Source organism: Zosterops lateralis (assembly GCF_965231275.1).
Source record: "Zosterops lateralis genome assembly, chromosome: 5".
NCBI classification, from domain to species: domain Eukaryota; kingdom Metazoa; phylum Chordata; class Aves; order Passeriformes; family Zosteropidae; genus Zosterops; species Zosterops lateralis.
The window spans coordinates 32,828,946-32,855,410 of record NC_139766.1 but is presented as its reverse complement, the minus strand read 5'-3'; the positions used below and the strand labels follow the sequence as shown (position 1 = coordinate 32,855,410).

Below are 26,465 nucleotides of genomic sequence, written 5' to 3'. Positions count from 1 at the left end.
CATCTGGATCCCTGCATCCATGGAGTGGATCCTGTTGCAGTGCCTGTGTCACAGAGGAGGCCAGTCAGTGAGCACTGAGGATTGGAATGGCTGACCAAAAAGAATCTCTGTTCTTGTGGACACTCACCTGGTCAAGGCCCAAGCAATTGGATCTAACCTGTAAGTCAGTGGTGCTTTCAGAAAGAAGATTAAATACCCTCTGGAAATCCTTCCACTTGAAATGGTTCTATCCATCTTGAGCTTCAGCAGCAGAAATGCAGTTTATTCTATTTAGCTGTTTTCTTTGTTTCCTCTTTATTTGGAAGTCAAAGCACTGTCTCCTGAACCATTAAAACAAAACCCAAAAAACTGAGAAATGTACAGCGTTTTAGACATGCAAAAAGTAAGGATCAAAACTTCTTTAAGATTTCCTCTAAAACATTACCCTCAAACTAAGCACATAGTGCCTCAAGAGTTGTACATACACTTTTTCCCTGTCCATCAAGGTGCCCTGGAAATTAGAGTCCACCTGCTGGCCTGAGTTAACTGACTCTGGTATCTTGTACATGTGCCTCTATCAGACCAAAACCTGACCAGGAGAACTCTAAAATCTTATCCTTTTCTCCAGTACTGTTTTTGTTACACAACCAGAGAAGTCTTGGGGGAAAACACATTTATAAAAGAAAAAGTACTTTCCTAAAAACATCTGGACATTGGTTGAAAAAACTTTCAAGTTTGAATTCATATTACATATTAACAGTATCCAAGGCCTAACATGAAACACTTACACTATAGATATTCGATGCATATACATTTTAAATTTGAACTTGGATTAGCGATTATGTATGAAGGCAATAGCAATTTTGCTGCAAAACCAGAAATTCTGCTTCTTCTCTCCCCTCTGTCCTATTGTCAAAATGCTTCTACTTACTAATTCAGACCAAAGAAAGAGATGTGCATAAACTGGCTTAGTGACATTTTATTAAAGTAATTTTTCAGGTTTCATGCTCCCCCCACACACACATATGTGCAAATTTCTTCTTCTGGCACTAAGCCACAGACCAATTTTGACATGGAAAACAGCTGTAAGAAAAAGAAACTCAGAAATTATCTTATAAATGAACACATAATACATTACAGTGATCCCTTTAGTAGTCAAATGGTTCATGAACATTATACTTTATGTAATATCACAAATGCACAAAATATGCTTTCCATATGATTGCAAAAACAGCAGCACTCTGGAGCCAAGTGCATGACTTAATATTATAATAATGAGTCTACTTCAGTGTAGTGGATTTTAATAAGACTTTAATAATACTGGTATGAAGCCAAATTACATAATGTCCCAAAATATGAAACAAAGCTTTTGTAGAGAAAATAAAAGCTCATTGAAGTATAACCACATTAAAACAAACAAACAAACAAAAAAAAAAACCCAACAAAACAAACAACCACCAATGTTATCTAAACAAAGCCATTAGGCATATTTAATTTTTAAAAATCAAATTAGAGAAAAGGAACTCAAATCTATTCCCAGATCTCAAGATAAAATTAAAAAGGATATTATTTTAGGCAACGTTTATGAAAATGGAGGTACTATGTCAGCACTGGGAAACCAGCTAACACCATAATGATATCTTTTGGCACAGATACGAATATGGGTTGAATATCTCCAATTTCTCTCAAAGGACAAAAAATGATTCAGTTACCTTACAGGTGGAGTTAAGGACTGAGCTATGTTGGAATATCTACAAACGGCTCAGACCAATAAAATGATTTTGTTTTACACATGAAAACAAACTCAGTGTTAAAGTCCCAGAGGTAAAGTACCAAATTATTTACTCCCTCAAGCCCCTTCAGTTCTGGAGTCTTGGGGGAAACAAGGATTTGAAAGCACCCGTAAAGCTCACCGAGGCATGGACAATTCTCAGAACAGCTTCCTCTCTCAACCCTCCCCAAGTATGGCAATGTCAGATAGCAATTAAAAGAATTGTTGGGTAATAAGCAGAAGGCCATACATTCCTAAAGCCCTAAAACCTTTTAAATATTAGTGTTGTGCTAGTTGGAAGATTAGCATTTGCATGGATAACATTTTTGTTCTTTATTAGGATCAACTCTCAAGATCCACACATCCAACAGAGAGATCAACATATATTAGCATATTCCACCGAACTACTGGTTACAAACACCACTGTTAAACTGAGGCTAAATCTCTGCTGACAGCCCATCAGAGCATGTGGTGATGAATACAAGAAGAATCAGAACAGGTTTTTTTTACTTATTTTGGTTCATCTACATGTCTCCACTTTTTAGGCAATTTTGATAAACGCATAAAAAAATTGAATAGATTTAGATTCCACATGACAAGATGAAGTGAGTGGGACATTTTATGCCTTGGATTTCTTGTAAGTCTACTTTAGCTACAGGAACCATGAAAAAGTTGCAAGTAACTTCAAGATGAAAGGCGTTAGCAGCTTTTTAGAAAAGGATAATCACACTCTTCTAAAGACTTAATGAGACATAATTTTCACAGAAGCTTTTGACTTGGTCTGCTGTTAATTGAATCAAAGTCGATGATGATCTTGTTACACTTTGGCTTGAATTCCCTGAAAAAAAAAAAAAAAGAGAAAAATACAGATATTAGTTAGTAAGTAGTTAAAACATTTTGCTTGCTTTAGTTCCAGCTAAATTTTTGAAGGAATAAAAAAAATCCCAAAAAACACATCCTTGGATTCTCATAGTTTTCTTCTCTATGGGAGCCAATTATAGTGCACCACACTGAGAGAAACCCGGACAAGAAAGACTAAGACAAAAAGACACATGGGGTGGGTTATCCTGTACATTCTTCAGCTATTGGAATTTATAAATTACCCAGGAGTCAAAAGACTTTTAACAACTTAGCTGCAGGTGGTGGCATCATGTTACCAGGTCTGCGATTTTTGTTCATATATATTAATATTTCAAATATTTTTACAATACATTTAAAGATCTAGGTACAGATATAAGTATCCAGAAAAAAATTTAAATATTCTGTATATGTATGCATATAAAAAAAGATATTTGGAATACATTTTGATAATATTGATATTTTGATAATTTTTTCCTGTCAAGTTTAAGAAAAACACTTTCAAGCTTTGTGTCAGCATAATAAAATATTTTTTTGTCAAAGGGGAATAGATCACATTAAGCCATACTGGGTAAAACCCAAACTAGTTAAAAGGGAATAATTTAAAATTGTAACTTTAGAACTCTAAAATTAATACTGCCACAAAATGTTTCCTTTTATTATCATTACAGCATCTGCTACAGCAATTAGCAAGAAGGTATACAGGGACTAAGCATATATTTTCCAGTCTACCAGTAAACAAAAGATTATGCAAATAGTGTGGATTTAGTGCCTAATTAAGCTCTGCAGTTGAGTTCAAGAGATTCATTAAGTACCACCTACATCCTCAGCAATCGATACAAGGATAAGTAACAGTCAAGCAGAAAAGCACATGCTGCTGACCACAGAAACTCTGAATGCTTTGTTCCCAATAGCGATCTGAAATGCAAGAAACATTTCTCACCCTGGAGAAGTTACAAGATTTGACTTGCAAGAGAATGATTTATGCTTCTTAGTCAAATAGTCTTAGTAGACAGGAAATACACTGAAGGACTAAAGCTGGATTTCAAGTACTGCTGTGTTTTTCCATGGATGTTTTTTAGCCCAGTAGGTATCTTTCATCCTAAGATTTTATTTGTCAGAATTGTTATGTTTGCAAATTTTTCAAAGTCTTTATATTAATACTGTAAAATTTTTTAGAGTTGCAAAGCCTCTCTGACTACATAATTAACCTCATCCACAGCGTGTTCCTCCTATCAAACTCGCTGTTGAAGAGATTGTCTTTAGGTATCTCTGTCTTTAAAAACCCCACTCTTAAAACATTTTTCAGATTATCATTACTTTCTCACCTAAAAGCTGACCAAAGAAGATAAACAGCTCTAAGTACCAAGAATTAATTAAGGCCACCTTGAGACCTTCCGAAATTGACTGCAACAAAAAGATACTAAGGTTTCAATAAGGATGGAGTAATCCACAAAAACAACAACAACGATCGGTTGTTTCAGTCCAGCTCATAGGATCACAGGATAATTCGGGTTACAAGGGACTTCAGGAGATCATTTAGTCCTACCTCCTGCTCCAAGCAGCATCAAGGAAGACTCTCCCAAGTACAGTGCAACAAATAACCACCCCCTTGACAATTTCATTTGCATTCCAAGGACAAAATGAGTCAAGGACCATTTTCTCATACAAACGTTTTAAAATTGAACTTTAACCATATGCAAGACAAAAGAATGGTGCATCACTCTGTCAACCCAGTCCTTCTACAGAGCAAACCACATACAAACACTACAGAGGAATAAAATGCTACATGACTGAAAGAAAAAAAATATTGCCCTAAAGTTGGTCTCTTTCACACCTCCCTTTTCTTCTATTGCAAATTAAAAATAAAGCTAATTCTCTCACCTGTATATAATACCTGCCAAATCAAACATCCGCCGTGCAGCTGTCATTTCTGCAGTGTCATGATACTTGTCAGACATGAAAATAACTTCCTTTATGCCTAAAAAGTCACACAGAAAAAAATGTTAGGATTACACTGAAAAAAAATAATAATGTCTGGTGCACAAAATCAGAAGAGGCAGCATTCATCCACATGCTCTACAACTCCTTGGTACACCTCTACTCACAAATGGATACTGTGTAAAATTGCTGAATGATCTTTGCCTAAATCACTTAGGCAGGGGAGAAATACAAAGGCCTCTAAAGAGAATTCACAAGCGTTTCGCAGCTGATCAACATCTTCCCGTGTTTGCCAGATAGCATGAATATCAATACATTGCAATTTAGTGCTGGCCTAAGTGCATACTTAGGAAAAGGATGAGTGACTACATTGAGAATAAGCAGCCAATCTACCTTGAAGACCATTTGATTTTGATTCCCTAAGTAAGAGAACTGTATGAAGCACAAATGCAGAATACCATCATCTTTCCCTCTTCACCCCTCTTGATTTCAAACCATACTGAACCAAAATAAAGAAGCTTTCTGTTTGCTGCTTTCTTTCTATATTCTTACAGCCATTAGTAATGACACTCCCCAGAACAGCAATCCATGCTGGGACAGCATGACTTCACCCAGTGAGCAAAATACATCCTACTTTAAGCAGAGATTTTTACAGAACTGAAGCCTGCTGCAGACACTGCCTAATCTCAAAAAAGGAGACAAGGAGACACATTTAGGCCAGCACACTTGCTTGCAGCGGCACAGATTTATAATAATTGTAATGAAAGACATAATTAAAGTAGGATCATAGAAATCTTATGACATTTACGAGCAAAGATATTTTAAAATCTTCAAATATCTTCCATGCATCACATTCAAATTAAAATTTCATGTATATACTCCCAACAGACCTTTTGTCATGCAGAAGTTTATTTCGTTCTGCCCTACTCCATTCAATGTGCCAGAGCACAGTAAAATTGACAGTAATTACATGCAATGCCTGTGTTGTTCTTTGGCAGTTCCTGGTCTAAGAAGTTACAAAACCTAAATTAGAAGCACGTTTAAAATCACAGTAGATGCAATTAGCACCGGAAAAATTTGGCACCATTCAGATGCAAAAAACCCCCACAAGTAGCATCTTATGAGGTTGACAGTACAATTAATTTAGCTCTAACATCAGCAATTTAACATCAAATACATCTATTAGAAGATACCAAGGAGCAGGCAGCACTGCAACCCTGAAAAAGCAGCCTGGCACTACTGCTTACCTGCCTGGATGATGAGCTTTGCACATTCATTACATGGAAATAAAGCAACATACATGCTGCAGCCTTTCACATCAGCTGAGTTTTTGTTCATGATGGCATTCAATTCGGCATGGCACACTGATTAAACAAGGAAAGAAACAATTCAGAATACTGATAATTAATAAAATAAATAGGTCAAACTAAAAGTGTTATAATATAACTGCTTACATCTTTTCAAAGGCAAATAGCTTGCACAGCTTATCATCAAGGGCAAGAGAAAGAAATACAAGCAGAAATACCAAGATCAATGAAGGTCAATTGTTCTGACCAGGCTGCTGATTAGTAATGATATCATTAAGTGCATTAGCACTGCCATTTGCTAACACCTATTGCAGGCAACAAAGCTGTAGGCTGTGGGCCAAGCCATTGCAACCACCCTTAGTGAAGCAATATCTCACAGCTTCACAACTCTCTGGGGTATCTAACTGCCAGTATAAAACAGCTCATTTATGTGTTTACATGCACAGATAGGAACAGTCTTATGGCTGTAGGAGTGCACTGTGTGCTCTTAAAGGCAGCAGAATCGCCAAGTAAAACCGAGCTGCTCTGTCCTCTGGGCCTCAGAATGGCTCAGTGCTGCTGCAGGATTCTCCCACCCCCAGAATACACAAGACACGCTCGGCCATAAAAACATCCAGCTTTAATATTAGAGTGACTTTGGTGCTCATTAAAAGGTGCCAGACTTCACAAGCAGGAAAACAAAGCCATGTATTTCTCCACGGATTTGAGACAGGCCAGGTAGCAATGGACCATCCTGCTTTACTCCAGCATAATACAATAGCTCTTTCTGGACAGACAGTACCTTAGGGTTTCAGTGTTTATAAGGTACACATGAGCAGATTATCTAATGTGTTACCAACACAGCTGAGAGGAGTGCACTTTCTGTGTCATCCACAATGAAGCTCTGAAAAAACATCAGGATCTCTGCAAGAACTTCCTGTTTACTCCTAGGAATAACAGCAAGGTGCATAATTTATATACCTACCAACTAAGAAACTGCCGGCTGCCCTGACTTCTTAAACAGATGCTGAATTGGGGTGTGGGTTGGAGATCATTTAGAGACCTGCATGCGCAGACAACATTAAGAGGTTTTCCACTGCTTGTTCTGAAGAACAGATTTTTTTTTTAAAGTTGTTTTTTTCCTCATTTGTGCCCATGTGAAAATTAAAACAGCACAGCTTCACAGTAAACTTGCTGCTATATGTTCACCTCTGTGTGAGTGATCTCACCACACAAATAACTGAGTACAGTACCTTCAACACGCAGGAATCATTGCTGAATGGAAATGTTTTCCATATGCGCTAAATGTCTACATGGAATTTTCTATACAATGCACTACAAATTTACAGCCTAACTTAGAGCACACAAACTTTCTCACATAGACAAGTCACAAAGGAGCAAACACTTGCAAAAGAAAGCTCAGTATTGGCTTCTACCATGCCCATGTTATGCTGTCCACATACCTCCTCATAACCAGTAAAGGCAGAAACCAACACAAACAATAGGAAATTGAAACAGAAAAAAAAAACAACCAAGAGCCAAGAACCATCACATTAACGCTTCTTTCACTATTTTTACTGTTTCTATTGCAACTGTTATTCAGTCACACGGTATTTTAAATATATGCCATTAAATGTATGAGAGATGCAGTTCTATGAACTTACACATTAAAGAAAAAACAGAAAATACGTTGAACTCCAAGTATATTACTAAGTTGCACCAATCTTATAAAGCCTTTACAATAAATAGTCAGAGAATTATTTTTCTGGGGCTATGGAGGATTGAGTAAAAAAGTGACATAATTTCCACAACTGGAAGTAGGGGTTATGTCAACAGGACAGAAACATCACTTTTAAGTTTCTTTGAACAATATATTTATGTTCTAGGCAGCAGTTTAAAATTTGGAAGGTCTCCAGAAAGAAGGCTGTTTTCAAAGGCTTCCAAAACTAAAAAAGAAACAAAATTAATTCCTTCAGTAAATATTTTTCCTTCACTAAAACTCAGAAATCTTCAGCCATAAAACCAGACAAGTTTTATTAGTAGTACTGCAACAAGTTTCCTTCCTGCACTAATGAGAGAAAAAGATTCTTTTGGCAGACTTCTACAAACTTTCAACAACAAACCTCTTCCCAAGCAAAAACAAGGTCAGGCCAAGAATAACTTAGAGAAGATAATCAGCTGGACCAAGGGAAAACCATAAATTTTGCCTCCAAACCATCTTCACACAATCTGAAGTTAAGAAAATTACAACTATCCCACGTGGACACAAGACACAGAGACAGCAATAATTAACAGACTAATCATTCCAAGACAGAAAGTACTCAGGTCTATGGTAAACCCAGTAAGTTTTCATTTCAAATAGAAAATGAGGTACATTTTTCATGCACCTAACCAAGTATTTCTTACTGAACTTACTGCAGAAACTACAGTACAACTACTTACAACCAGAACCTTGCACTGATTCCAAGAAGTCATAATTTTCCATTCAGTATTACTTTTTTTTTTAGTCTACTGGGCTATTAAATACCAAACCATTTTGTCTCAGTTGCTGAGTTGAAAGTATATTCTAGAGAACTATCATTACACGTGTCTTTGTTTTACACATCTCCCTAGACATCTGCTACTTATAAAGGGATATTATACCAGATGGTTCTTAAGAAGGTGCTGGCATCAGACAAGTGTTTTTAGGCTTTGTCCCACCACTCTTACTTCCCTCTTACTCATATTCACCTCTCTATGACAAACAGGCATTGACCAGATAAGATGGGTCTATTACCCCCAGATTTTTCTTATAGAAATGCCCAGCCATTTTGAGAGGAAGAAAACAAATCCCAAAGTCCTAAATCCCTCTTGTTAATGACTAACTAGTTTACATTTGGAGTGTTATGAAGTTTTCTAAGCTGTTAAATGCTCCTGCTAATAGTTACAAACTGTTCTCTTTGAGATAGTAAGAAGCTAACTTAAAATAACCTTTCACAGGTGCACAGAATTCAGAATTCTGAATACTGTATCTTTAAGCAGACTAGTAAAACTAATAATTTTTACAATACCCTATGAGGGGCTCCAGAGCTTTGACTTTTTTTAAAAAATATTCACATATAGCCAACGTAATATCAAGTCCACAACACTGGTTTCCATTCTGTAAAAGTAGCTTGAAAAGTATTCTCAAAAGGCTTCATTAGCTGAAGAAATAACCATGCAACAAGAAGTTAAGTGTGTGCTCTGACATTCCCACCACCTGCTACTATGTTCATGAGAGGGGGGGAAAAAAAGAGAAAAGCTGATGAATGACTGCTTCATTACTGATAGTATTAATTGCTAGTGTTTCTATTTCTTCTCATTGCATGCTGGTTTGTGTTGCTCAGCTGAGGTAGTACTCATCCTTAAGCTCACCTGTAAATAAGAGACCCCTGCTTACCCTATAAATGGTAATTTTTCAGCATTGAACACTTATCATGAGCATGTTCCCAGTGGGTTGCAGAGTCAGAAGTATTCTTCCCACATTCTAAACGTGTTCTGACTACCAACTGTATAAGAACCACAAGACTAGTCAAAGTGTTTAATACTCTTTAAAGGCTTACATGCTTCATGAAGAGCATGCTAGGGACCATCACAACTTTAAAGACCCTTTGAAGAAGCAATGAGAGGAAGGGCTAGGGAGATTGACCTTTTAGTGCTATTAATTAAGTCAGACTAAGAATTTTGTTACACTTTACTTGCTGGAACTCTGACACTGAACACAGCAGGAATCATAGAAGGTATCAAAACATTAATTTAAGGAATGGTGGTCTGGAGTGCCCACCATTGGGGGCAGTGGTTGATGGATCTCGAATTAGTGGAATGACATCTATTTTTTCCAACCTTTTTGAAAGCGCAGGGATGGTTGCTGGTCACTGCATTTAGGGCAGGCAGGACACGGATGCAGGGCTGGTACTGCCCTCAGCCCTTTCTGCTGTTCTCTCTCTGTGTGCTGAAGAGCAGCTGCTGTGGCCAGGGCAGAGAGGCAAGGGTAACAGCAGCCTATCTGTTGGGAGTCCTGGCCTCTCCAGACTGCAGTAAGGAAAACTCCAGCCTCACTGCTCTCTTCCATGAATAACGAGAACCGGGAAGTGAAGATGGGAACCACTCACCCCGTCCATGAACATCACAAAACTTGCTGGGTCAGGCCAGAGAAGCCTCTCTCAAAACCTGAGCAGCATTAGCTAACCTACCCTATTTGACAGTTTCTCCCATCCTGCTCCAAGCTGGTCCCACTCCTAACAGAACACAGAGGTGTTTCTTAGCAGGCAAGTAGAACAAGAGGAGTTGTTGTTTCTAAATCTCCAGAATTTCTACAGATTTGATGTATTACACCAGAATTGGAAATCCATGCAGGACAAGAGTGAGTATTCTCTCCTATACCAAGTGGAGACCATCTCCTATCGACCCCCTTCCCAGCTGAAGCCTCATCTTTGCACTGCCAGTTGGAGAGTGTGATAAGGCACACTTCTTCAGAGTGCCTTATCAAATTTTGTGCTGTCAAAATAACAGCTTCTATAAAACTAACATTTGCCTGAATATTGTTGAGTGTTCATTTCTCTGAAAAATTGACAAAAAGCTCATAATCCTAACACAAGGAAATGTTGATAACAGTTTGTTTCATTTTACACAGCAGGTACTGTTCAATTAGAGCATACTTTTTGCCACAGCACATATTTTATCATATTTGAACCTGTATAAATATTTGTAAGCATACTTACTCAGTATTTTCTGTATTGCTCAGAGGTTTCTAAATTTGCCAGTCATTTTAATTTAAAACCCTTAATTAGAGACTGGTTGTCAAATGGATGCTCTTAGATTACCGTGGAGACAGAGGGCATAACAGGAGCACAGCAACTCCATTTAGTGGGAAGATTTGTGTTAATAGGAGAAAAATGTAGTATTTTAAACAATTGGTGAGGGGAAACTGAGCATCAACAAATCCTCAGATTCATCTAACAGAAACAGAGGGCACACTTTTGACTCTGAAAGACAGAATTCTGCCTAATTATTAAGAAGCTTCTGCACATAGTACTGAACACAATGCTTCGGGAAGTGTTTTAATAATATCTTAGTAAAGGTTTAATAATATCTTAGTAAAACTGGTCTTCCATTTCTCCCATGTGCACAAACACATCCCTGCTGCTGTCACTGACTGCCAGTCTGGAGCCAGTTCCAACATAACAACAAAACCCTGATTTTGTGCTGCAAAAAATGTCACACTGCAAAACACTCTGTACTTTCTGATATAACAAGGCTATACTGCTCAAATACACACCACAACTAGAAAAAAGAGCCTTTCTACACTTCCAAGAGTCCCCTAAGAAATGCACAGGATCGATACAGGGGATCCACGTCACTATTCCTGTAAAATCCAAATGCCTTGCAAATGTTTGCATCCTTTAAGGAAAGGTGAACACTAGCTACCACATTTTGATGCCTTCTCCCAGTAGCAGCTCAGGTTACACCTGGATTTCTTAATCAAGCACAATGCTGCTCTTAACAGTGGGCTAAGCAGAACCTACTCTTGAGGGTGTGAGATAGATACATATAGTATATTGCAGCAAATACAGGCAATCAAGACAGTGGTGAATTTCAAACCAACCAGTGTCAAGATAACAGCAAAATTCAAGAGTGACAGGACTTGTTTAACCTCATAACAGAAGTTTAAAAGGTAACTGTTACTAGTAAATGCACAGGGAGAGAGGAAGGGTTAACCACAGTGAACAAGAAAAGCTGAAAGAACATTGCTGGCACATCCAAGAACCTAAAAACTAACCACAGATAAATTTAGGGTGGAAATTGGAAGATTTTTAGCCATGAAAGAGTGAATCTGGTCAGAGCTGCAGGGTCAATGCATCCATCAGTTCTTCTGGAGCTCAATAAATTTGTTTTAGGATCATCTAACACCCTTCTGCAAAGACTGCCTCTGGGTCCAATCCCCTACTATGTCTATGCTGCTAAACACAGACAGGGCCAGGGACTGACCCTTGGCCCCGAGGCCAACTGGCACAGACTGGCTCATGCTCATCTTAGGGATCCCTCAGCAGCACACTGCCCTTGGCCCTGGCTTTCCTCAAGCTCCCCGAGTCCCAGGACACCACACAGTTATTTTGTGTGTCTCAGTTCAAAGTGCATAAAGAAGTGAGAAGACTTTTATGCAGCCCACCAGAGAGGGATTTTCAGGGCATGAAACAGAGTATGTGTTGCATATCTGCCAGTATGGCCTGAGGGAAGGAGGAGGGTTAAGCATACCATCTCAGCCGGCTTTGCATTACAAGCCTATACCTGATGACTCGTTTCTTGCAGTCTTTTTTTCTACCCTGCCCTCCGGAGCACATTGGAAGAGCAATACTGAAGCTTTGTTCTGGAGAAAGCCAGTCAGAGTGGTACAAAACATGGGAAGTGAGCTAAGCATTTCTGGCTAACCCACAAGAGTACCCAAGACCAGGTGGTCAGCACACAGATCCATCCCCAGACCTTTTCTGTAGCAGTGCAGACGCATGAAGTAGCTCCAGAAGACATCTTCCCACTTAGTGTGGTGGTACATGCACAATTACCATCAGCTTCATCTAATAAGCTACACTGCAGTGATGAAAGTGCCATCATTCCCATGATTAGCTAACAAAACACACAGCAAGATTGTACTGTCTCTGAACAAGCCAGTCAGGAAAATGCAAGGAGAAGAAGTTCAATTTACACAAATGCTGTGATGATTAGCAAAAGGAGAAAAGAAAAATGACAGTTTAATGAGATTTTAGCAGCAATTCTATGTGTCTCTGCATACCAGAATTTTTTTAAGCAGATTTTTTTATATATGTACTTGTCTGGTCTGTCAACTGTGCTATCAAGATTAATAAGAAATTGCTAGAGTTTAAATGATCTGTGAATTACAAAATAGGTTGTTTATTCATCACAGCAGACACTTTGTGTTACAAAGCTGTGATTTTTTTAATGAGGTGAAGACTAAGATAATGGGGGGAAGGGCAGTAGTTAGACCAACTCTTGGAAATCAACTCAGCACTCCAAGCTGTTACTAGTTATCTCATTTTTTAAACATCACATCCTCCACATCTTCTGCAGTCAGAGTTAACAAAAAGAAAAGCAATCTCACATCATCTTGTGCAAAGATTCCTCACAGTACTTTTAGTTTAAATTGGTCAGCTTAGATTTGAGTGCCTGGAACATGCTCCGATGCCAGAGACCACCCACGCTGATTTTAGCTCAGAGACCTTAAAGCAGCATAAAGATTCAACCAAAATCGATATTCTGTTTTCAGTGCTTTTTATTTAATCAATGGGCTAACACTTGCTTCCTCGCCCTATAAATAAAGAGCAGTCATACTAAGTTGTACCATTATTATTATAATATTATTATTATACCTCTCCCTGCATGGGTGGGGGAAAGTCAGCATCAGAGTTCACCTTTTGCAGAGAAATACTGACTCTCTCCCAGTGACCAGTATTTATCTCTGCCTGCTAATTCTGTTTCTTACTTGTAACTTTAACAATTGGTGTGATAGAGAAATTAAACTTGCATGAGTTTTGACATAGCCTGAGTTCACTCAGAGCTCTTTCTAAAAACCATTTTCTGGTTTTCTATAGCATTGATGTGAAAGATGATCTGCAGTGGCTCAGCACATAATTCATCAGTTTGATATTTTTGACTTCTTAAAACCCCAGTACTTTGTCCTTGTTACTTCACCAATTTATTATAAAACCTCTAATAGTAATTCTTAAGCTTGAGACCATTTCATAATATTTTTTTAACAGGTGTATTCCCAATATAGAGCCAAATTTGAAGTCTTCTGCCAAATTTGAAGTCTGCTCTGAACCACTGGTTTTACATGTCTGTCTAGTAAAAGGGAATCAAATCAGAGGGTAAAATAAACAATGAAAGTCACCTCATCCGTGGAAGGGTAGATCAACGGCACACAGACTTCAAGACAAATATTCAGATTCTTCATAGTATATATAACCTATTCCATCAACACCTGAAGTGGAAATTTCCCACAATCACTGGAGTTTATAATTTTAATACCTGTATTTTAGACTCAATGACTTGTTTTGCATACACACACTCTGTAATTTCTGTGGAGACAAACACAGAGAAGCAGCAATCATCTGCATGCACTGCAACTGTGTGCTAATGTGCTGCTTCATATTTACAGGCTTTCAGTACCCAATCCAAAATGGCTAATATTTATCAACCTATTCCATCAGGAAGTCAGTCCTACAAAAAGGCTGTGGTTTTTATCCTAGTGTACGACATATGGGCACATTAACAATATCGAGTGAGTGGAAGAAAAACTGATCAGTACTTGACCAGCTGAGCTTTCACAGATACAGACATCACAAGACTAACCTGTCAACCACAAGAAGCCTTACCATAAGGATATTTTGTGTCTAGTCTATCTGCTCCTGTTCTTGTCCAGGGTAGTACATCATCGCTGCAACCATTAGGCATCCCATTGTAGCCAATTCCCACAATCTTGTTTTCTGAATTTACGATGCAGGCACCAACCTAAATAAAATCAGATTTATATAGTACCAACAGCATGCAAAACAATGTGTCAACAACAAAGACAAGACATAGATAGTCCCATAATTTTCATTTAAGAGATACAAGCTTCACTTAATATATGTATATTAAGTCACACCATCTAGTGAGCAGGGCTACAATTGTACCTAATTGGTGGAGCTTTGAAATGAGTCAGGGCAGATGGAACACTGCTACCCCTTTGGTCATGCTGCTCCCATCCCAGCCTGCCAGCACTGCTCCTTGTCCACTTATGAAATGAACTTAGTTCAAGGAGCAGAAGCAGCACTGAATGAACCCTAGTAAACATGTAAGTTCAGCTCTCCAAACCAGCTTTCCCAGCAGCAGTATGAGCAAGGTGAGCAAAAGAAAAGTAATGAAAGATGTAACAGAAATTCAAGTGTTGGCTTATGCAGGCCTCAAAAGCTTTTGCGCCTTGTTGCAAACATGCACTAAAATTCCAGACATTTTAACTCCTACCCTTTATTGCTTCAACCGAAGTCTACAAAGGGACTCTTCTTAAAGAAAGATGTGTTCCATTTTTATGTTTTCTGCCCACATTATCTGTTGAAATTGCAACAGTACTAATTTTAATTCACACAATGTGTTTATCAAACAGCCCTTAGGTAACAAAATTTTAGCCCCAAGTGAATAACCTTCAGAGAGCTAAGTGCCATAATGTACAGAAGGAAATGAACAGATTGTTTTTCTGGGATTTGCTTCCTGATTTTTTTCACACTAACAGGATGACTGGATCCCACAGAATAGCAGGTATATCTATCACCTGAAATCAATATTGAACAATATTGAACTGAAGCACATGAAACTTGAAAAATGGAAACAGACAGTGAAGCATAGGGAACAGGGAGGAACAAACTAGAAGAAAACTTCAGTCAAATCAATAACAAACAAACAAATACTCTTACAGGTGAGGAAAAGAAACTTGTAAAATGCTGCATCTTAAAAAATGACAACCTAAAACCCAGGAGTTTTATCCTCCTTTAAAAGTGACTATATTTATTAGAAAAAGGAGACAAAATGCATGTGTTATTTTAACTTCCAGATGAAAAGATGATTTATAAAACTCCAAGCTACAAATGTACATAGAATTGTATGTATGAGGTCAGGCCCAAATAGAGAATTTCTGTAACAGAAGGTGCTGACTATGTTAAAAACTGAATAGCTATACACTGAAATAACTTTTATTAAGAAATTCCTGAAACTGCTATGTGTACATCTGATGCAATATGCAATACAGATTAGGTTAGCTTACTATTATATGTTACCTTCTTACCTGAGAGCTTGGATCCTTGCTTCTTTGTGCTGACAGAAAAGCCACTGCCATAAAATATTCAGGCCATTCCAAATAATCCTCTCTTTTTTTGCAGGATGCTTCACTGCTGAAACTATAGTTTATAGAAAAAAAAAAACCAGCCATCAGCAAACACCACAGACCTAGAGTTACTACAAATTGTATTATTTTAATGTACACAAGTTTAAAGTAACCAGGACCAGAATGTGGCTAAGACCACACATTCACTAATATTTTGATAGTAAAACCATCAGTGTTAAGTGCTTTCCACGAACTTATATATGCAACGTTTTCTTTCAAGGAAAAGGCAGCCAAGCAAGGTTGCAAATTTCATTTTTAGATAAGAAGGCTGAGATATTCAGAGCACTGAGCAATTCAAAGACAGAGCAATTTATCCTTTATAGATAACACTTTGTATATTTCTAAGGATCAGGAATATCATGTACTGCCATTCTTCTCACCCAAACAACATAACCTTTTTTTATGATGACTGTGATAACTGCCACCCTCTAATCTAAGTTATTTTGTACTTCTGCCTACGACAAGTGCTCAGGAGGTTCTTATTTGGTAACTTCCTCTGCAGACATTAATTTCTGACCATATGATTATCACCATAAGTTTACCTCTTGTTACAACATTTACCACCAAAGATCTGAGGCCATTCCAACAGTTCCCTGCTAATTTTCTTTTGAGATTATGTCTTATGAAAGCCTTTTGAAAACTGATAGGAGATGGGTTCAGGAACTTTTCCTTTAGATACAATATATGAAAGTGCCACAAAAGGTTGCTTCTTTCCCTGCCCTGAAGGGTATATTAGGGGGAAGGAGGAAGGAAAAAAAGGTGATACATCACTTTCTCTTGCCTGCTTATGGGTGAAAGCCTGCTCAGACAGTGTAAGACACAACAGGGGAATTTCTGTGCTTTTCAGCTCAAAGAAAAGAAAGGCAGACATCTCTCTCTCCACACATATATTTAAGCTTTGAAAATTTCAAACAAAAGATCAAATGGAAAGAAATTTCCCCAAACTCTCTCACCTATCATTGCTACAACTTGAAAACCAAACCAATGGAACATCTCAAATACAATGATTAGCCTAACAAAATAAGAGGAGCACAGTACTTTTCTTCTTGGGCTCCTCTTACAAAGACTACAGCCTAAGACCAAGATACCCTTGTTGTGATGCACAGCCATACAGAAAAATACATCACAGGTAACTGCAAGCAGCAAGACATCTCCTAGCAACACCAGTACCAGCACTTTCAGAAGACAAACATTAGAAGGCAAGTGTTTAGTTAATCATTATTTTTATAACTAAAACCATGTATTAGAGGCTTGCAGTTAGGTTGTCATAAAGAGGCTACACTGTTTTGAGTGAAAACAATGCCACTACATGATAAAACTGTACTTTAGAAACCTACAAGGTGCTATTTACCAAAGATAAATTGCTGGTTTTGAATAGTCGGTATGTGGCACATTACAAGTTAGCAATTTTGGCTTGTTCTTGGAATGAATGAGGATCCTCTTTAAGGCTACCATCCCAAAGTTGGGAGGGAGGAACACATACTCTTAATGCAACCCACACACCTCTCCCAGCCTTTGACAACACTGCAAATAGCATCCTGAACCGCCATTGTCACAGCAAACACACAAATCAAGTATGTGATCCTAAGAATGCCCAAACTGACTTGAATCACTGTAACTAAAGAGCTGGGGCTATATCCTACCAAGAAGGAAGAGTGCTCAGAGAAAGAAGAGATTAAAGACATGCCCTCACACCACACTGTGCCAAACTGAACCTTGACAGGTTAACTGAAACATCAAGAAAATGTTTCAGCTATATGATTATTTAAAATACCTCAAAAAAAGGAGAGATTTACAAAATCTAAACCACAACTGGACTTTAAATGATCGCTCCTGGCTCAGTGACATTCAGTGGTGTCTTTGGAGAGGGATGAAACACAATGCAGAACTACACTGAATAAAACATTCTGGGAAAAGGGCTCCAGAAAGATAGTAGTTGTCTGAACTAAGAGGTCATGAGATCTTTTGTTAAATTATTCCCTAGCAACTCTACTTATTCAAAACATAACAAAAGCTAGTATTTACTTTTCTAATAAATACAGAACTGTGCGTAAGTGAAGGTCCCTCAGAGTACCAACTTCACAGGGAGAGGAGCATATCTAAAAAATAAGCAGAAGGCTTACATCAAAGAGAACATAAAAACCCCCCAAAGGCCTTACTCAATTACTTCTACTTAACATCACCGTGTTTGGCAAGATAATTCCCTCAACTCAGTGCATAAGAACTCAAGAGTGTGAAATGGGTATAAACCACTTAATTTCTGATTGAGCAGATGCCAAAGCCTTGGCTAGCAGTCAAGCACACACATGAAAATTAGTTTATGGATTTGGGGCAGCTGATAATCTTCTTTATGCTCATTTGCAAGTTCTAGAATTGCATGAATGAAGGCTACTCTAGAAAATACTATAGCTAGCTGTAAAACAGGCAATCAAGGTTTACCCTTAGGATAACCCATAAGAACTTATGAACAAAAATAACAGAAACTGAAAGCCATGAAGAATACTGCTAAGAACAATTGGGGGAAAGAAAAACCTAAATTTTAGAATAATTTGTAGTCTATAGAAAATTTTGTAAAGGTTATTTCAATGGAAAATAGAGAAAAAGATTCTATAACTAGAGAACACTGACTCCCTTTTCACTTCTTTTTCATCCATCTAGGCTTCAAGTAAGCTGTAACACCATCTGAAAAAGGAACAAATGTCATTCCACTACTTAAAAAATGGTCTACCATTTTGAGAATCCTAAAACAGAATTTATCATTTCCATTTTTTTCATATGACAATTATGACAGTCAGCTATACAACACTATAGTGCAACTGGAAGACTGGGGGGTTTATCACATCAATCTCCCTCTTTTTTAAGTTTTTCCTCTGCTTTCTCATCTTTGATGTCACCTGCATTATGTTCAACTCCATTCCAGCAGTATGATTCCCCAGTATCATATATACTACTGAAGGCCAACTATCAATACCTTGGCATTGAAGCCACAGGTAAAAAATGAAGTGTGCCTTAAAAATAAGAAATAAACATCTTCAGCTAAGCTCTTGTTCCCAAAAAGCCAAAGAGGATATGGGCTCTTGATGACCTTCAATACAAGCTTCTTCTTTAAATCCCATATTTTATGATCACTATTCTATTAGGTGAATGTGGGATTTCCTTTACTCGAGGCCTTTCATCTTTCCCCTTATACAGGTACTGAGATAGGGTCACCACGTGTTCTGTATGGGGAAGGAAGGTTTTGAAAGAGAAAACTCAATCCTTTTTGCAGAAAAAACAATACTCAGAACATTGCAAATTAATTATATTCATTATTTTCTTGGGAGATAACCCATCAAACCTGTAAAGATAAACACTGTGCATGAATACTGAGCCTCAATTAAGCAGTACAAGAACACATTTCTTCACTGAACGTGCTTCACTTTTACAGAGTCACTTCTGACTTTAATTAACTGCATATAACTCACGCCGGCCCTCATTTCCGGAAATAATGAACACAGGACACCTTGCCTGCTCTTTTCCCCTCGCAGCGAGTACGAACCGCCAGTGAAACAGGCCATGCCCTGTCCGCAGGCCTTTAGGGGCCTCAGGAAAGGCCGCCCTGCAGAGAAGGGTTTCCCTGGGCGCCGGCCCGGGGCAGCTCCTGGCGGGCGCAGACCTGGTCTCCGCGCTGCCCCGGGGGATGCCCGCTTCCCTCCCGTCCCGGGGGATTCCCGCCTCCCTCCCTCTGCCCTCAGAGCCGGGGTGGCCGCACCACGTCGGGCCCCGCGGCCAGGGCTCCACCCGCGGGCAGGCGGCAGCGGCCCGGCCCGGCCCGCCCGGGGAAAGTTTTGTCAGGCGGCGTGCGAGGGGAGCGCGGCGGCGGCGGGAGAGGGAACCGCGGGATGAGGGGCGGGAAGGGCTCGGGGAGGCCCCGCGGGCCCTGCAGTCCGTACCCGTTCGGCTGGGGGCCGGCCTGGGGGCCGCTCATCCTGCCGGGCCACGCCGCTCTCGCCGCTTGGCGCCAAGCGCGGGCGGGCGGGGCCGGGGCGGGCCGGGGCTGCCAAACCGCGCCCCAGAGCCCTGCCCCGAGAGCCAGTCCTGCCCCGAGAGCCCTGCCCTTCCCAGCCCTGCCCCAGTCCTGCCCCAGCCCGGCCCTGCCCCAGAGCCCTGCCCCGAGAGCCCTGCCCTTCCCAGCCCTGCCCCAGAGCCCTGCCCCGAGAGCCCTGCCCTGCCCCGAGAGCCCTGCCCCAGCACTAGGGCATCCCTTTGCAGAAGCGCTCAAATGGGAGCAGGTACGCGCTCGCTCCACGGGCTGTGAGGCATCAGCTGAAGATGCCTAAACCCAGCTGAACGTGACCAATTCGGGCCCCACTGGAGGCAGTGACAGGGCTGGTGAACTCAGTGATGGACAAAAGGAAAATGCTCTCTCGCCTTGAGAGCATCCCCAAGAGGGGTTAGTGTGAGCAAGCCGTGGGCTCACACCACAGGTGCGCTGCACCGCTGATCTGAATGTGCTCAACTGACATGGCTGAGAGGATGGTTTCCTGCAGCTTGGTTAAAAACCTGCTTCTCTATTCAGGAACATGCCCTCAGGCTGGAAAACAGGACATTTTTGGGAAACAGCAGTCCTATCTCAGGAGCTGTCCTTATAGTTCCCCTTTACTGACTAAATGCACAGCAAAAGTGGGTACCTTACTACACCAACATGAGTGCAGGAAGATGGCTAAGCCAAGGAACCTGCCATGCTCATAGTTATTCTTGAAGCTATGCCAAATCAGAGAGATCCTGCAGTGATCAACACAGAGAAGCATATTGCTAATATGTTTTCATGTTAAGAATACTGCTGTATCAGTTAGCTATTTTTTTAGACAACTGACAAACTATCAAATATGAAAATGTTACTTAATTTCACAGATATTCCTATTCAGTTATAACCAGAAAACTTGGCAAAAGCAACCTGTTATACTTCAACTGACAAGTTTTCCAGCCCTCAGAGTGGGAAAACATATAGCTATTTCAGTTTGCAAGAATTCTATTGGCATAATTTCATATGGACAACAAATGTTCAAGTGTGGTTTGTTAATGAATGAAAAGGAACTATTTAAATGCAAGAAAAATAGAACAAATTTAATGAAAGCATGAGCCTGAAAGTGAAATGAAAGGCCTGACTAGGGTTGATCATGAAGAGAGTTAAAGAGCACTCAATTAATCTGGAGAGAAAAAATAGCATAATTCAGTTCAAAAAGTTCTCTACTATCTCTATATCTGTTTCTGCACTCTTGAAGTATGAATTAAAATTGTAGCACTACAATTATCCATGCCAAATTTATTCTTCATAATTAGGATTCTGAGGATAAACACATAACATCTACTAAGTACTACTACTTATAATACAGCAGTGATTTATAGCCTGTGGAGGAAAACTCCTTGTGGAATTCTAGTTAGTAGACTCCTGTAATGTTGCTAAGTGACACATCTTCTGGAAACTTTGCTATTTTTTTATTTCCCCTAGGTTTTTTCAAAGAGTTATACTGAAAACTTCTCTTGTGGCCAAGTCGTGACTGTTCTGTACCTGACATAACAGCCTCTTTCTTTAAGCACATGTGGGAAGAAAGGTACACCCGTAAGATTTAGGCCAGGATTCTGTGTTCTAAACACAGGGCTGTGCTGAGGGTAGGTAGCTTGACTTACTACAGGTGTGGGGCAAAGTCTTGCTGCCTGGCAGGTTCCGTAAGACTTCTCTGGCAGTGAATTGCTTTGCAAAAGCAGCAGCTGCTGTGGATCAGCTGTCTGAATCCTTCTCTCCATTAACTCTGAGATCCTTATTTGAGAAGCTTATTTGCACCTTTCATCTGCCTCAGAACCAGTCAGATCCCTGTGACAGAACTAGAGGGCTCTAACTCAAAGCCCCTGTTAAGACAGACATGCATTCAAATAGGCCAAATTTCTTTTACATTTATGTCTGAACTGTAGTGCTGTCCTTGCACAGTCCTCTCTTGTTCCATAGAAGAAGGATGTATGTCAAAAAGCTTCAAGTATCTCAGGTAATCTTTCATAAGTTGTTTTTTTTTCTACCTCATTTCCTAACAAGGTTCTGAGCGTGGACTATTGTGACTTTGCTGGATAGATGTCAATAAACAATCTGAGTTCATTACAAATACTTTAGATGCTCTCATTAACGAAAAGTGATACAAGTTTGAAAGACATGCTAAATATATAACCATCTGTCAAGTTGTGTGTATTTTTAGCTTACTTCTTATGAAACATTCACATCTACCTTTTGTCAATTTTGATAAAAGCAAACTAAGTCAAGTTTGGGGAACCCCTAGTTTACAGACCCTCACCCTCCCCACTTTCTTGCCGCTTGCCAACAGACTCTTTTAACTTTGCTGGCAAGCAAGATCTTTCCCTAAATGTAACATATGTATAAATTGCTGCTCAGAGAGCAATGTTTACTATTTGCCAGAATACGGAGCATGCAATTTGGTAGTCCACCCTGAAATCAATCTCAAAAGTTAAGGGAAAAGTAAAAAGAAATGCTAATGAGCTGTTGTCTTTTCCTCTAATAGAATTAATTTTTCAGGACCTAATTACTAGGTTTGAAGAGAAAGACAAATAAATATGACAATATGTCTTTATATTTTCTCTGTTGTACAGAGAAGTAATTGCTCATGGAGAGAATAATCTTCATAGCTAGACAACATTATTTTTTAGGCAAGACTGATCTTCTAAATATTTTTCCAAATAGGAATTTCTACCTGAGTTAAACTTTTCCATCCATACTTGCTTACAGTCTGAGGAAGACATTAAATACAAATGGAGCTGCTGGTATATGCTGCAGTTCTGAATTTCTATAGACAATCTATTAAAGAATATGAAGTTATTGCTTCCTCACTGCTCAAATAATATTTGTTGCAATGTCAGACTTTGTACTGTGAAAAAAGTTCTATTTTAGAACCCCCTTGCTGGAAGATCTCAACAGGGTTAGCTGCAGAAGCTTGTTAGCAAACCAGCCCATTAACAGACTGCAATAAACTGTTCAATTTTTATGTTGTAGCATTTTCTGTAGGGAGCATAAGTATGTCTGAATTACTATAGGATTTTTACCTTTTGCATGTAACTCTTTTTACTATGCAATTTTGGAACTAAAAAAAAAGATGGCAGAAAATGCAACTTATTACCAGCCTTTTATTAAAACCAAATAGGATGATACTATGGTAGTTATGGTGCAGATGGAAGCCTGTTGCAAATTCAGTATTTTCAAACCCAGGTGCCAAAATTCAGGACATTGAAATCTTTGTTTAGATGCCTACCTTTCTAAAGATTTATATGCATTGAATGCCAGAGATTCTTGTGTATGGTGAGTATCTGTCAGAATCAGTCAAGCCAATATTAAGGTATTTCTATGCTTTTCATGTCCTAATAGGAAATCATTACTCTTCTCTACTGTTAGATTTTGATGGGTTGTTTATTATATTACTTCTCTATAGCATCTGTTCCTTGAAAACTAGAGTCTAGTGCTAGATTTAAGTTTTCTTTCTGTCCAAGTGAGGTACTATTTTGAGTAGTCTCAAAATAGTCACTCTCAGTCTTCCAGAGAAAATTCTGCAAAATTCCCTAAATCCAGAATGTTAGCACTTCATTCTGTCTGGGATTAGAAATGAGTATATAAATTATATTCTTTAAACAATCTTCTGATCAATTTTTAAAAGAACACGATTTTTCATCTCACATAAAAATTTTATGGACATACAGTGATTTCTTAATTTTGACTGTTTTCTTCTTTTATTCATACTTATGGTTCTAGTTGTAGGCAAATATTGTCTTTGCAGTACCTTGAACACATCCTGCTTTCTTTGGTATCAGTATATTTTCTAGCTAGATTTGCTCTTTCTGTATGCTGTGTGTTATTTGGTGATGTTTCCTCTGTTTGTTTTTTCCTAATGTTTGTATCTGTTTCTGACCAGTCCTCTACTTCTGAAACTCCTTTTCCATTCATATCTGCCCTTGCATCCAAATTCCCCTTTTTATGCAATTTCATACAATTTCATACTGAATCCAAAACACAGCCCTGTACCAGCTACTAAGAAAAACCGTAACTTTATCCCAGCTAAAACCAGGACAACAAGACAAAGATGGGTGCTAGAAAAATGGAAGATACTGCATGTGATCTTTTTTCCTACCTCCATCCACAACTGGAAATCACAGATAATCTTGCTAAATTGTCCTTTGGAAAGTAAACTGAGACACAGTCTCATACTGCAAGTTTTCTGGCAATCCTAGTGATTCCTTCCAAACATGAATTACCTTTTTTGTCCACCCATACTAGTCACACTCACAGATATTCCCTAGTTAGAAGTGAGAAATTAATTTTCTGTTTTCAGTATAAAATTTCACTTTCTTGGCACGCTGCTTCTGGACTCAGGAGCTGCTTACATACTTCATAGCTTTCTATTTCTTCTTTACCTTCCCCTTATTTTTCAAGGCTATTTTTAATATCTAAAAAGATTATCTTCTATTCCCTTCTGATTTAGCAAGATTTTCCTGTGATGATGTAGTAGCTTTTTGTACTACATCCATGAATTTTCCCCAAATTTATTGCAGTGTATCAGCTTGCAAAAACTCCAACTGGAAAATAACATTATCTGTAATCATTACATCAGACACATTCTGAAGACAGAAATTTTTACTCTTCATACAAATTACATTGAATACATGTATCCTTTCATATTTAAGTAAACTAGTTTGCTGTTAGTGATCTTTTCTTTTCTTTTCTTCTCCTGATACAAATTCCACTTATATTTGTCTTTTTTAGCCTCAGTGGAACTTTTGTCCAACCTTCTTAGATTTCTTGCTTATGATACACTTTAGATTTGGCTATAGAGAATTTTCCTATTTTTATGTATAATTTCCTGTCATTTATCTTAACTGTATCTTTAGATTTCATTATTACAGCATGTTAATCTTCATATGAGAGCTGCTATACAGCATCTCTTTTTTTACATCTTTATATGGGATTTAGCATGGAAGGGAAGGATTCTCAAATACACTGGCAAATTAAACTAAGTTAAAAAAAAAAAAACAATGAACTGCTGCACTCACTCTGGGTTTGTCTTGTGTCTCGCCTCAGCGTGATGAAATCCCTTCAACCTACTTACCTTTCAAACTGCCAATACACTCAATTCCCCAAATTAGCACCAAAGGCATTTTCCTTTCTCAGTGGGAGGATAACTGCTCTGTCCCTAGGACATAACACCAAGAGAACTGTGAAACACAAGGCATGATGCCTTCATTTTGTAACATCTTGAGTGTTAGCTTGGCATCAGGGCAGAGGGAGCTCAGGTGCCACTATCATATCATATTATATGTGACTACTTTTTATCTCTTCCTACATTCTGGCTGTTTCCTAACCTCATTGAACTAATTACACAAGAGCAGCTAAGAGCCACACTGCTCTAACTTATCAATAATGAAAAGTGAGCTGGAGCTGTCAGGAAATACATTTGACATCCTAACTTGGAAGAACAGGAACTCTGAGCTCCCTCTGTAGATATAAGTGGAAATATAACCATTAGTAAACCTAATTTATTTCATAAGCGGAGTTGACAGCATGATTCCTTTTCAATATTTCCTGGCACTTTCCTATTATGAGATTCTGCTTTTAGTTGTCTACATCAGACAAACATGATTTCTTCAGACTGAAATAGCCCAAGCTGAGCACTTCATACTACTAAGATTATTTTTTTTTTATCTTTCAGTTTGTATCCATTCTTTTTATGCTATTGTAACTTTAAAACCATTATAAATAAAAACATATTCACATTAGGAAGACATTGACTCAGATGGCAAAGACAGTATATAGTAAATGAGGAGTTTTAGCATGGAGCTGCAGCAGTGTGCTATACAAAAGACATGATTAGGTAAAGAAGGCAAATAGCAGGATGTGATTTTTGAAGGGATCATTAAGGAATTCAAAAGTGGATGAGCTACAGACCGTAGAAAGGGAAGACAGACATTAGTTAAGATTTATTCAATTCTTACTTCTCAGAATACAACAAAATGTTTTTAGGGTTCAAAGTACTGAAGAAAAACTGTTCTTTGAAGCCAGCCTTCACAGCAGCCTAGGGAGATAAAAAAATTAAATAACAGATGTGCTTTACTTTTTTGAAAACTGAGGAAGCAAAAGAGAGCTGATATGTGATATTCCTCCTTTATAGGAAAGTAAACTAAAAAACTCCCTAGTATTTCTACAAAAGCTTCAATAGTTTCTATAGGGACAGTAAGAAAGAGAACTCCAAATCACTCTGCTTGTATATATGTCTTCTGGGGTGAGCATTTTTCTGCAGAAGATGAATGTCCTAAACAGGCAAAAATAAGAAACAGGCCAAAAATCCTAAAAATTTTATCAACTTAGTGAAAACGGGCTACTCTTGTTAGGACAACTTTTTAGAATAAAAATGTTTTTATGCAGAGTCTGTTAAATTGACTTTAATGGTCTTTTAAAGGATTAGGGAACAGAAGATTTTTGTTGGAAGATACTATATGAGTCAATCTCTGTGCATTTTGTGTTAGAAAATTCTTCAGTGTTTTGAACAGCACTTCAGCTGATCTGCAATATAAGAATCTGGAATTAGCTAGCACACTGGGATCAATATTGAGCAATATTTTGTCTCTGAAGGAAATTCACTCTGACAGAGAAGAG

The 26,465-nt window shown here is 38.6% G+C and overlaps 1 protein-coding gene across 8 annotated transcripts in view; it reads right to left on the bottom strand.

Annotated features, from left to right (window-relative positions):
- Positions 1 to 1,307: 1,307 nt before the first annotated feature.
- DCTD (dCMP deaminase) overlaps positions 1,308 to 26,465 on the bottom strand; it is a 51,745-nt gene continuing 26,587 nt past the window's right edge. For 6 of the 8 annotated variants that reach the window (XM_083862256.1, XM_083862258.1, XM_083862257.1 and 3 more), the window contains 5 exons: positions 15,686 to 15,797; positions 14,241 to 14,376; positions 5,797 to 5,913; positions 4,493 to 4,589; positions 1,308 to 2,588 (listed from right to left, as the gene is read on the bottom strand). In XM_083862256.1, coding sequence (XP_083718382.1) covers positions 2,510 to 2,588; positions 4,493 to 4,589; positions 5,797 to 5,913; positions 14,241 to 14,376; positions 15,686 to 15,736 — 480 coding nt within the window. In that variant the 5' untranslated portion in view covers positions 15,737 to 15,797 and the 3' untranslated portion in view covers positions 1,308 to 2,509. Of the gene's footprint in view, positions 2,589 to 4,492; positions 4,590 to 5,796; positions 5,914 to 14,240; positions 14,377 to 15,685; positions 15,798 to 18,412; positions 18,468 to 19,716; positions 19,796 to 26,465 lie in introns of those variants that run through there. The other 2 variants (XM_083862254.1, XM_083862255.1) reach the window with 2 other exon arrangements.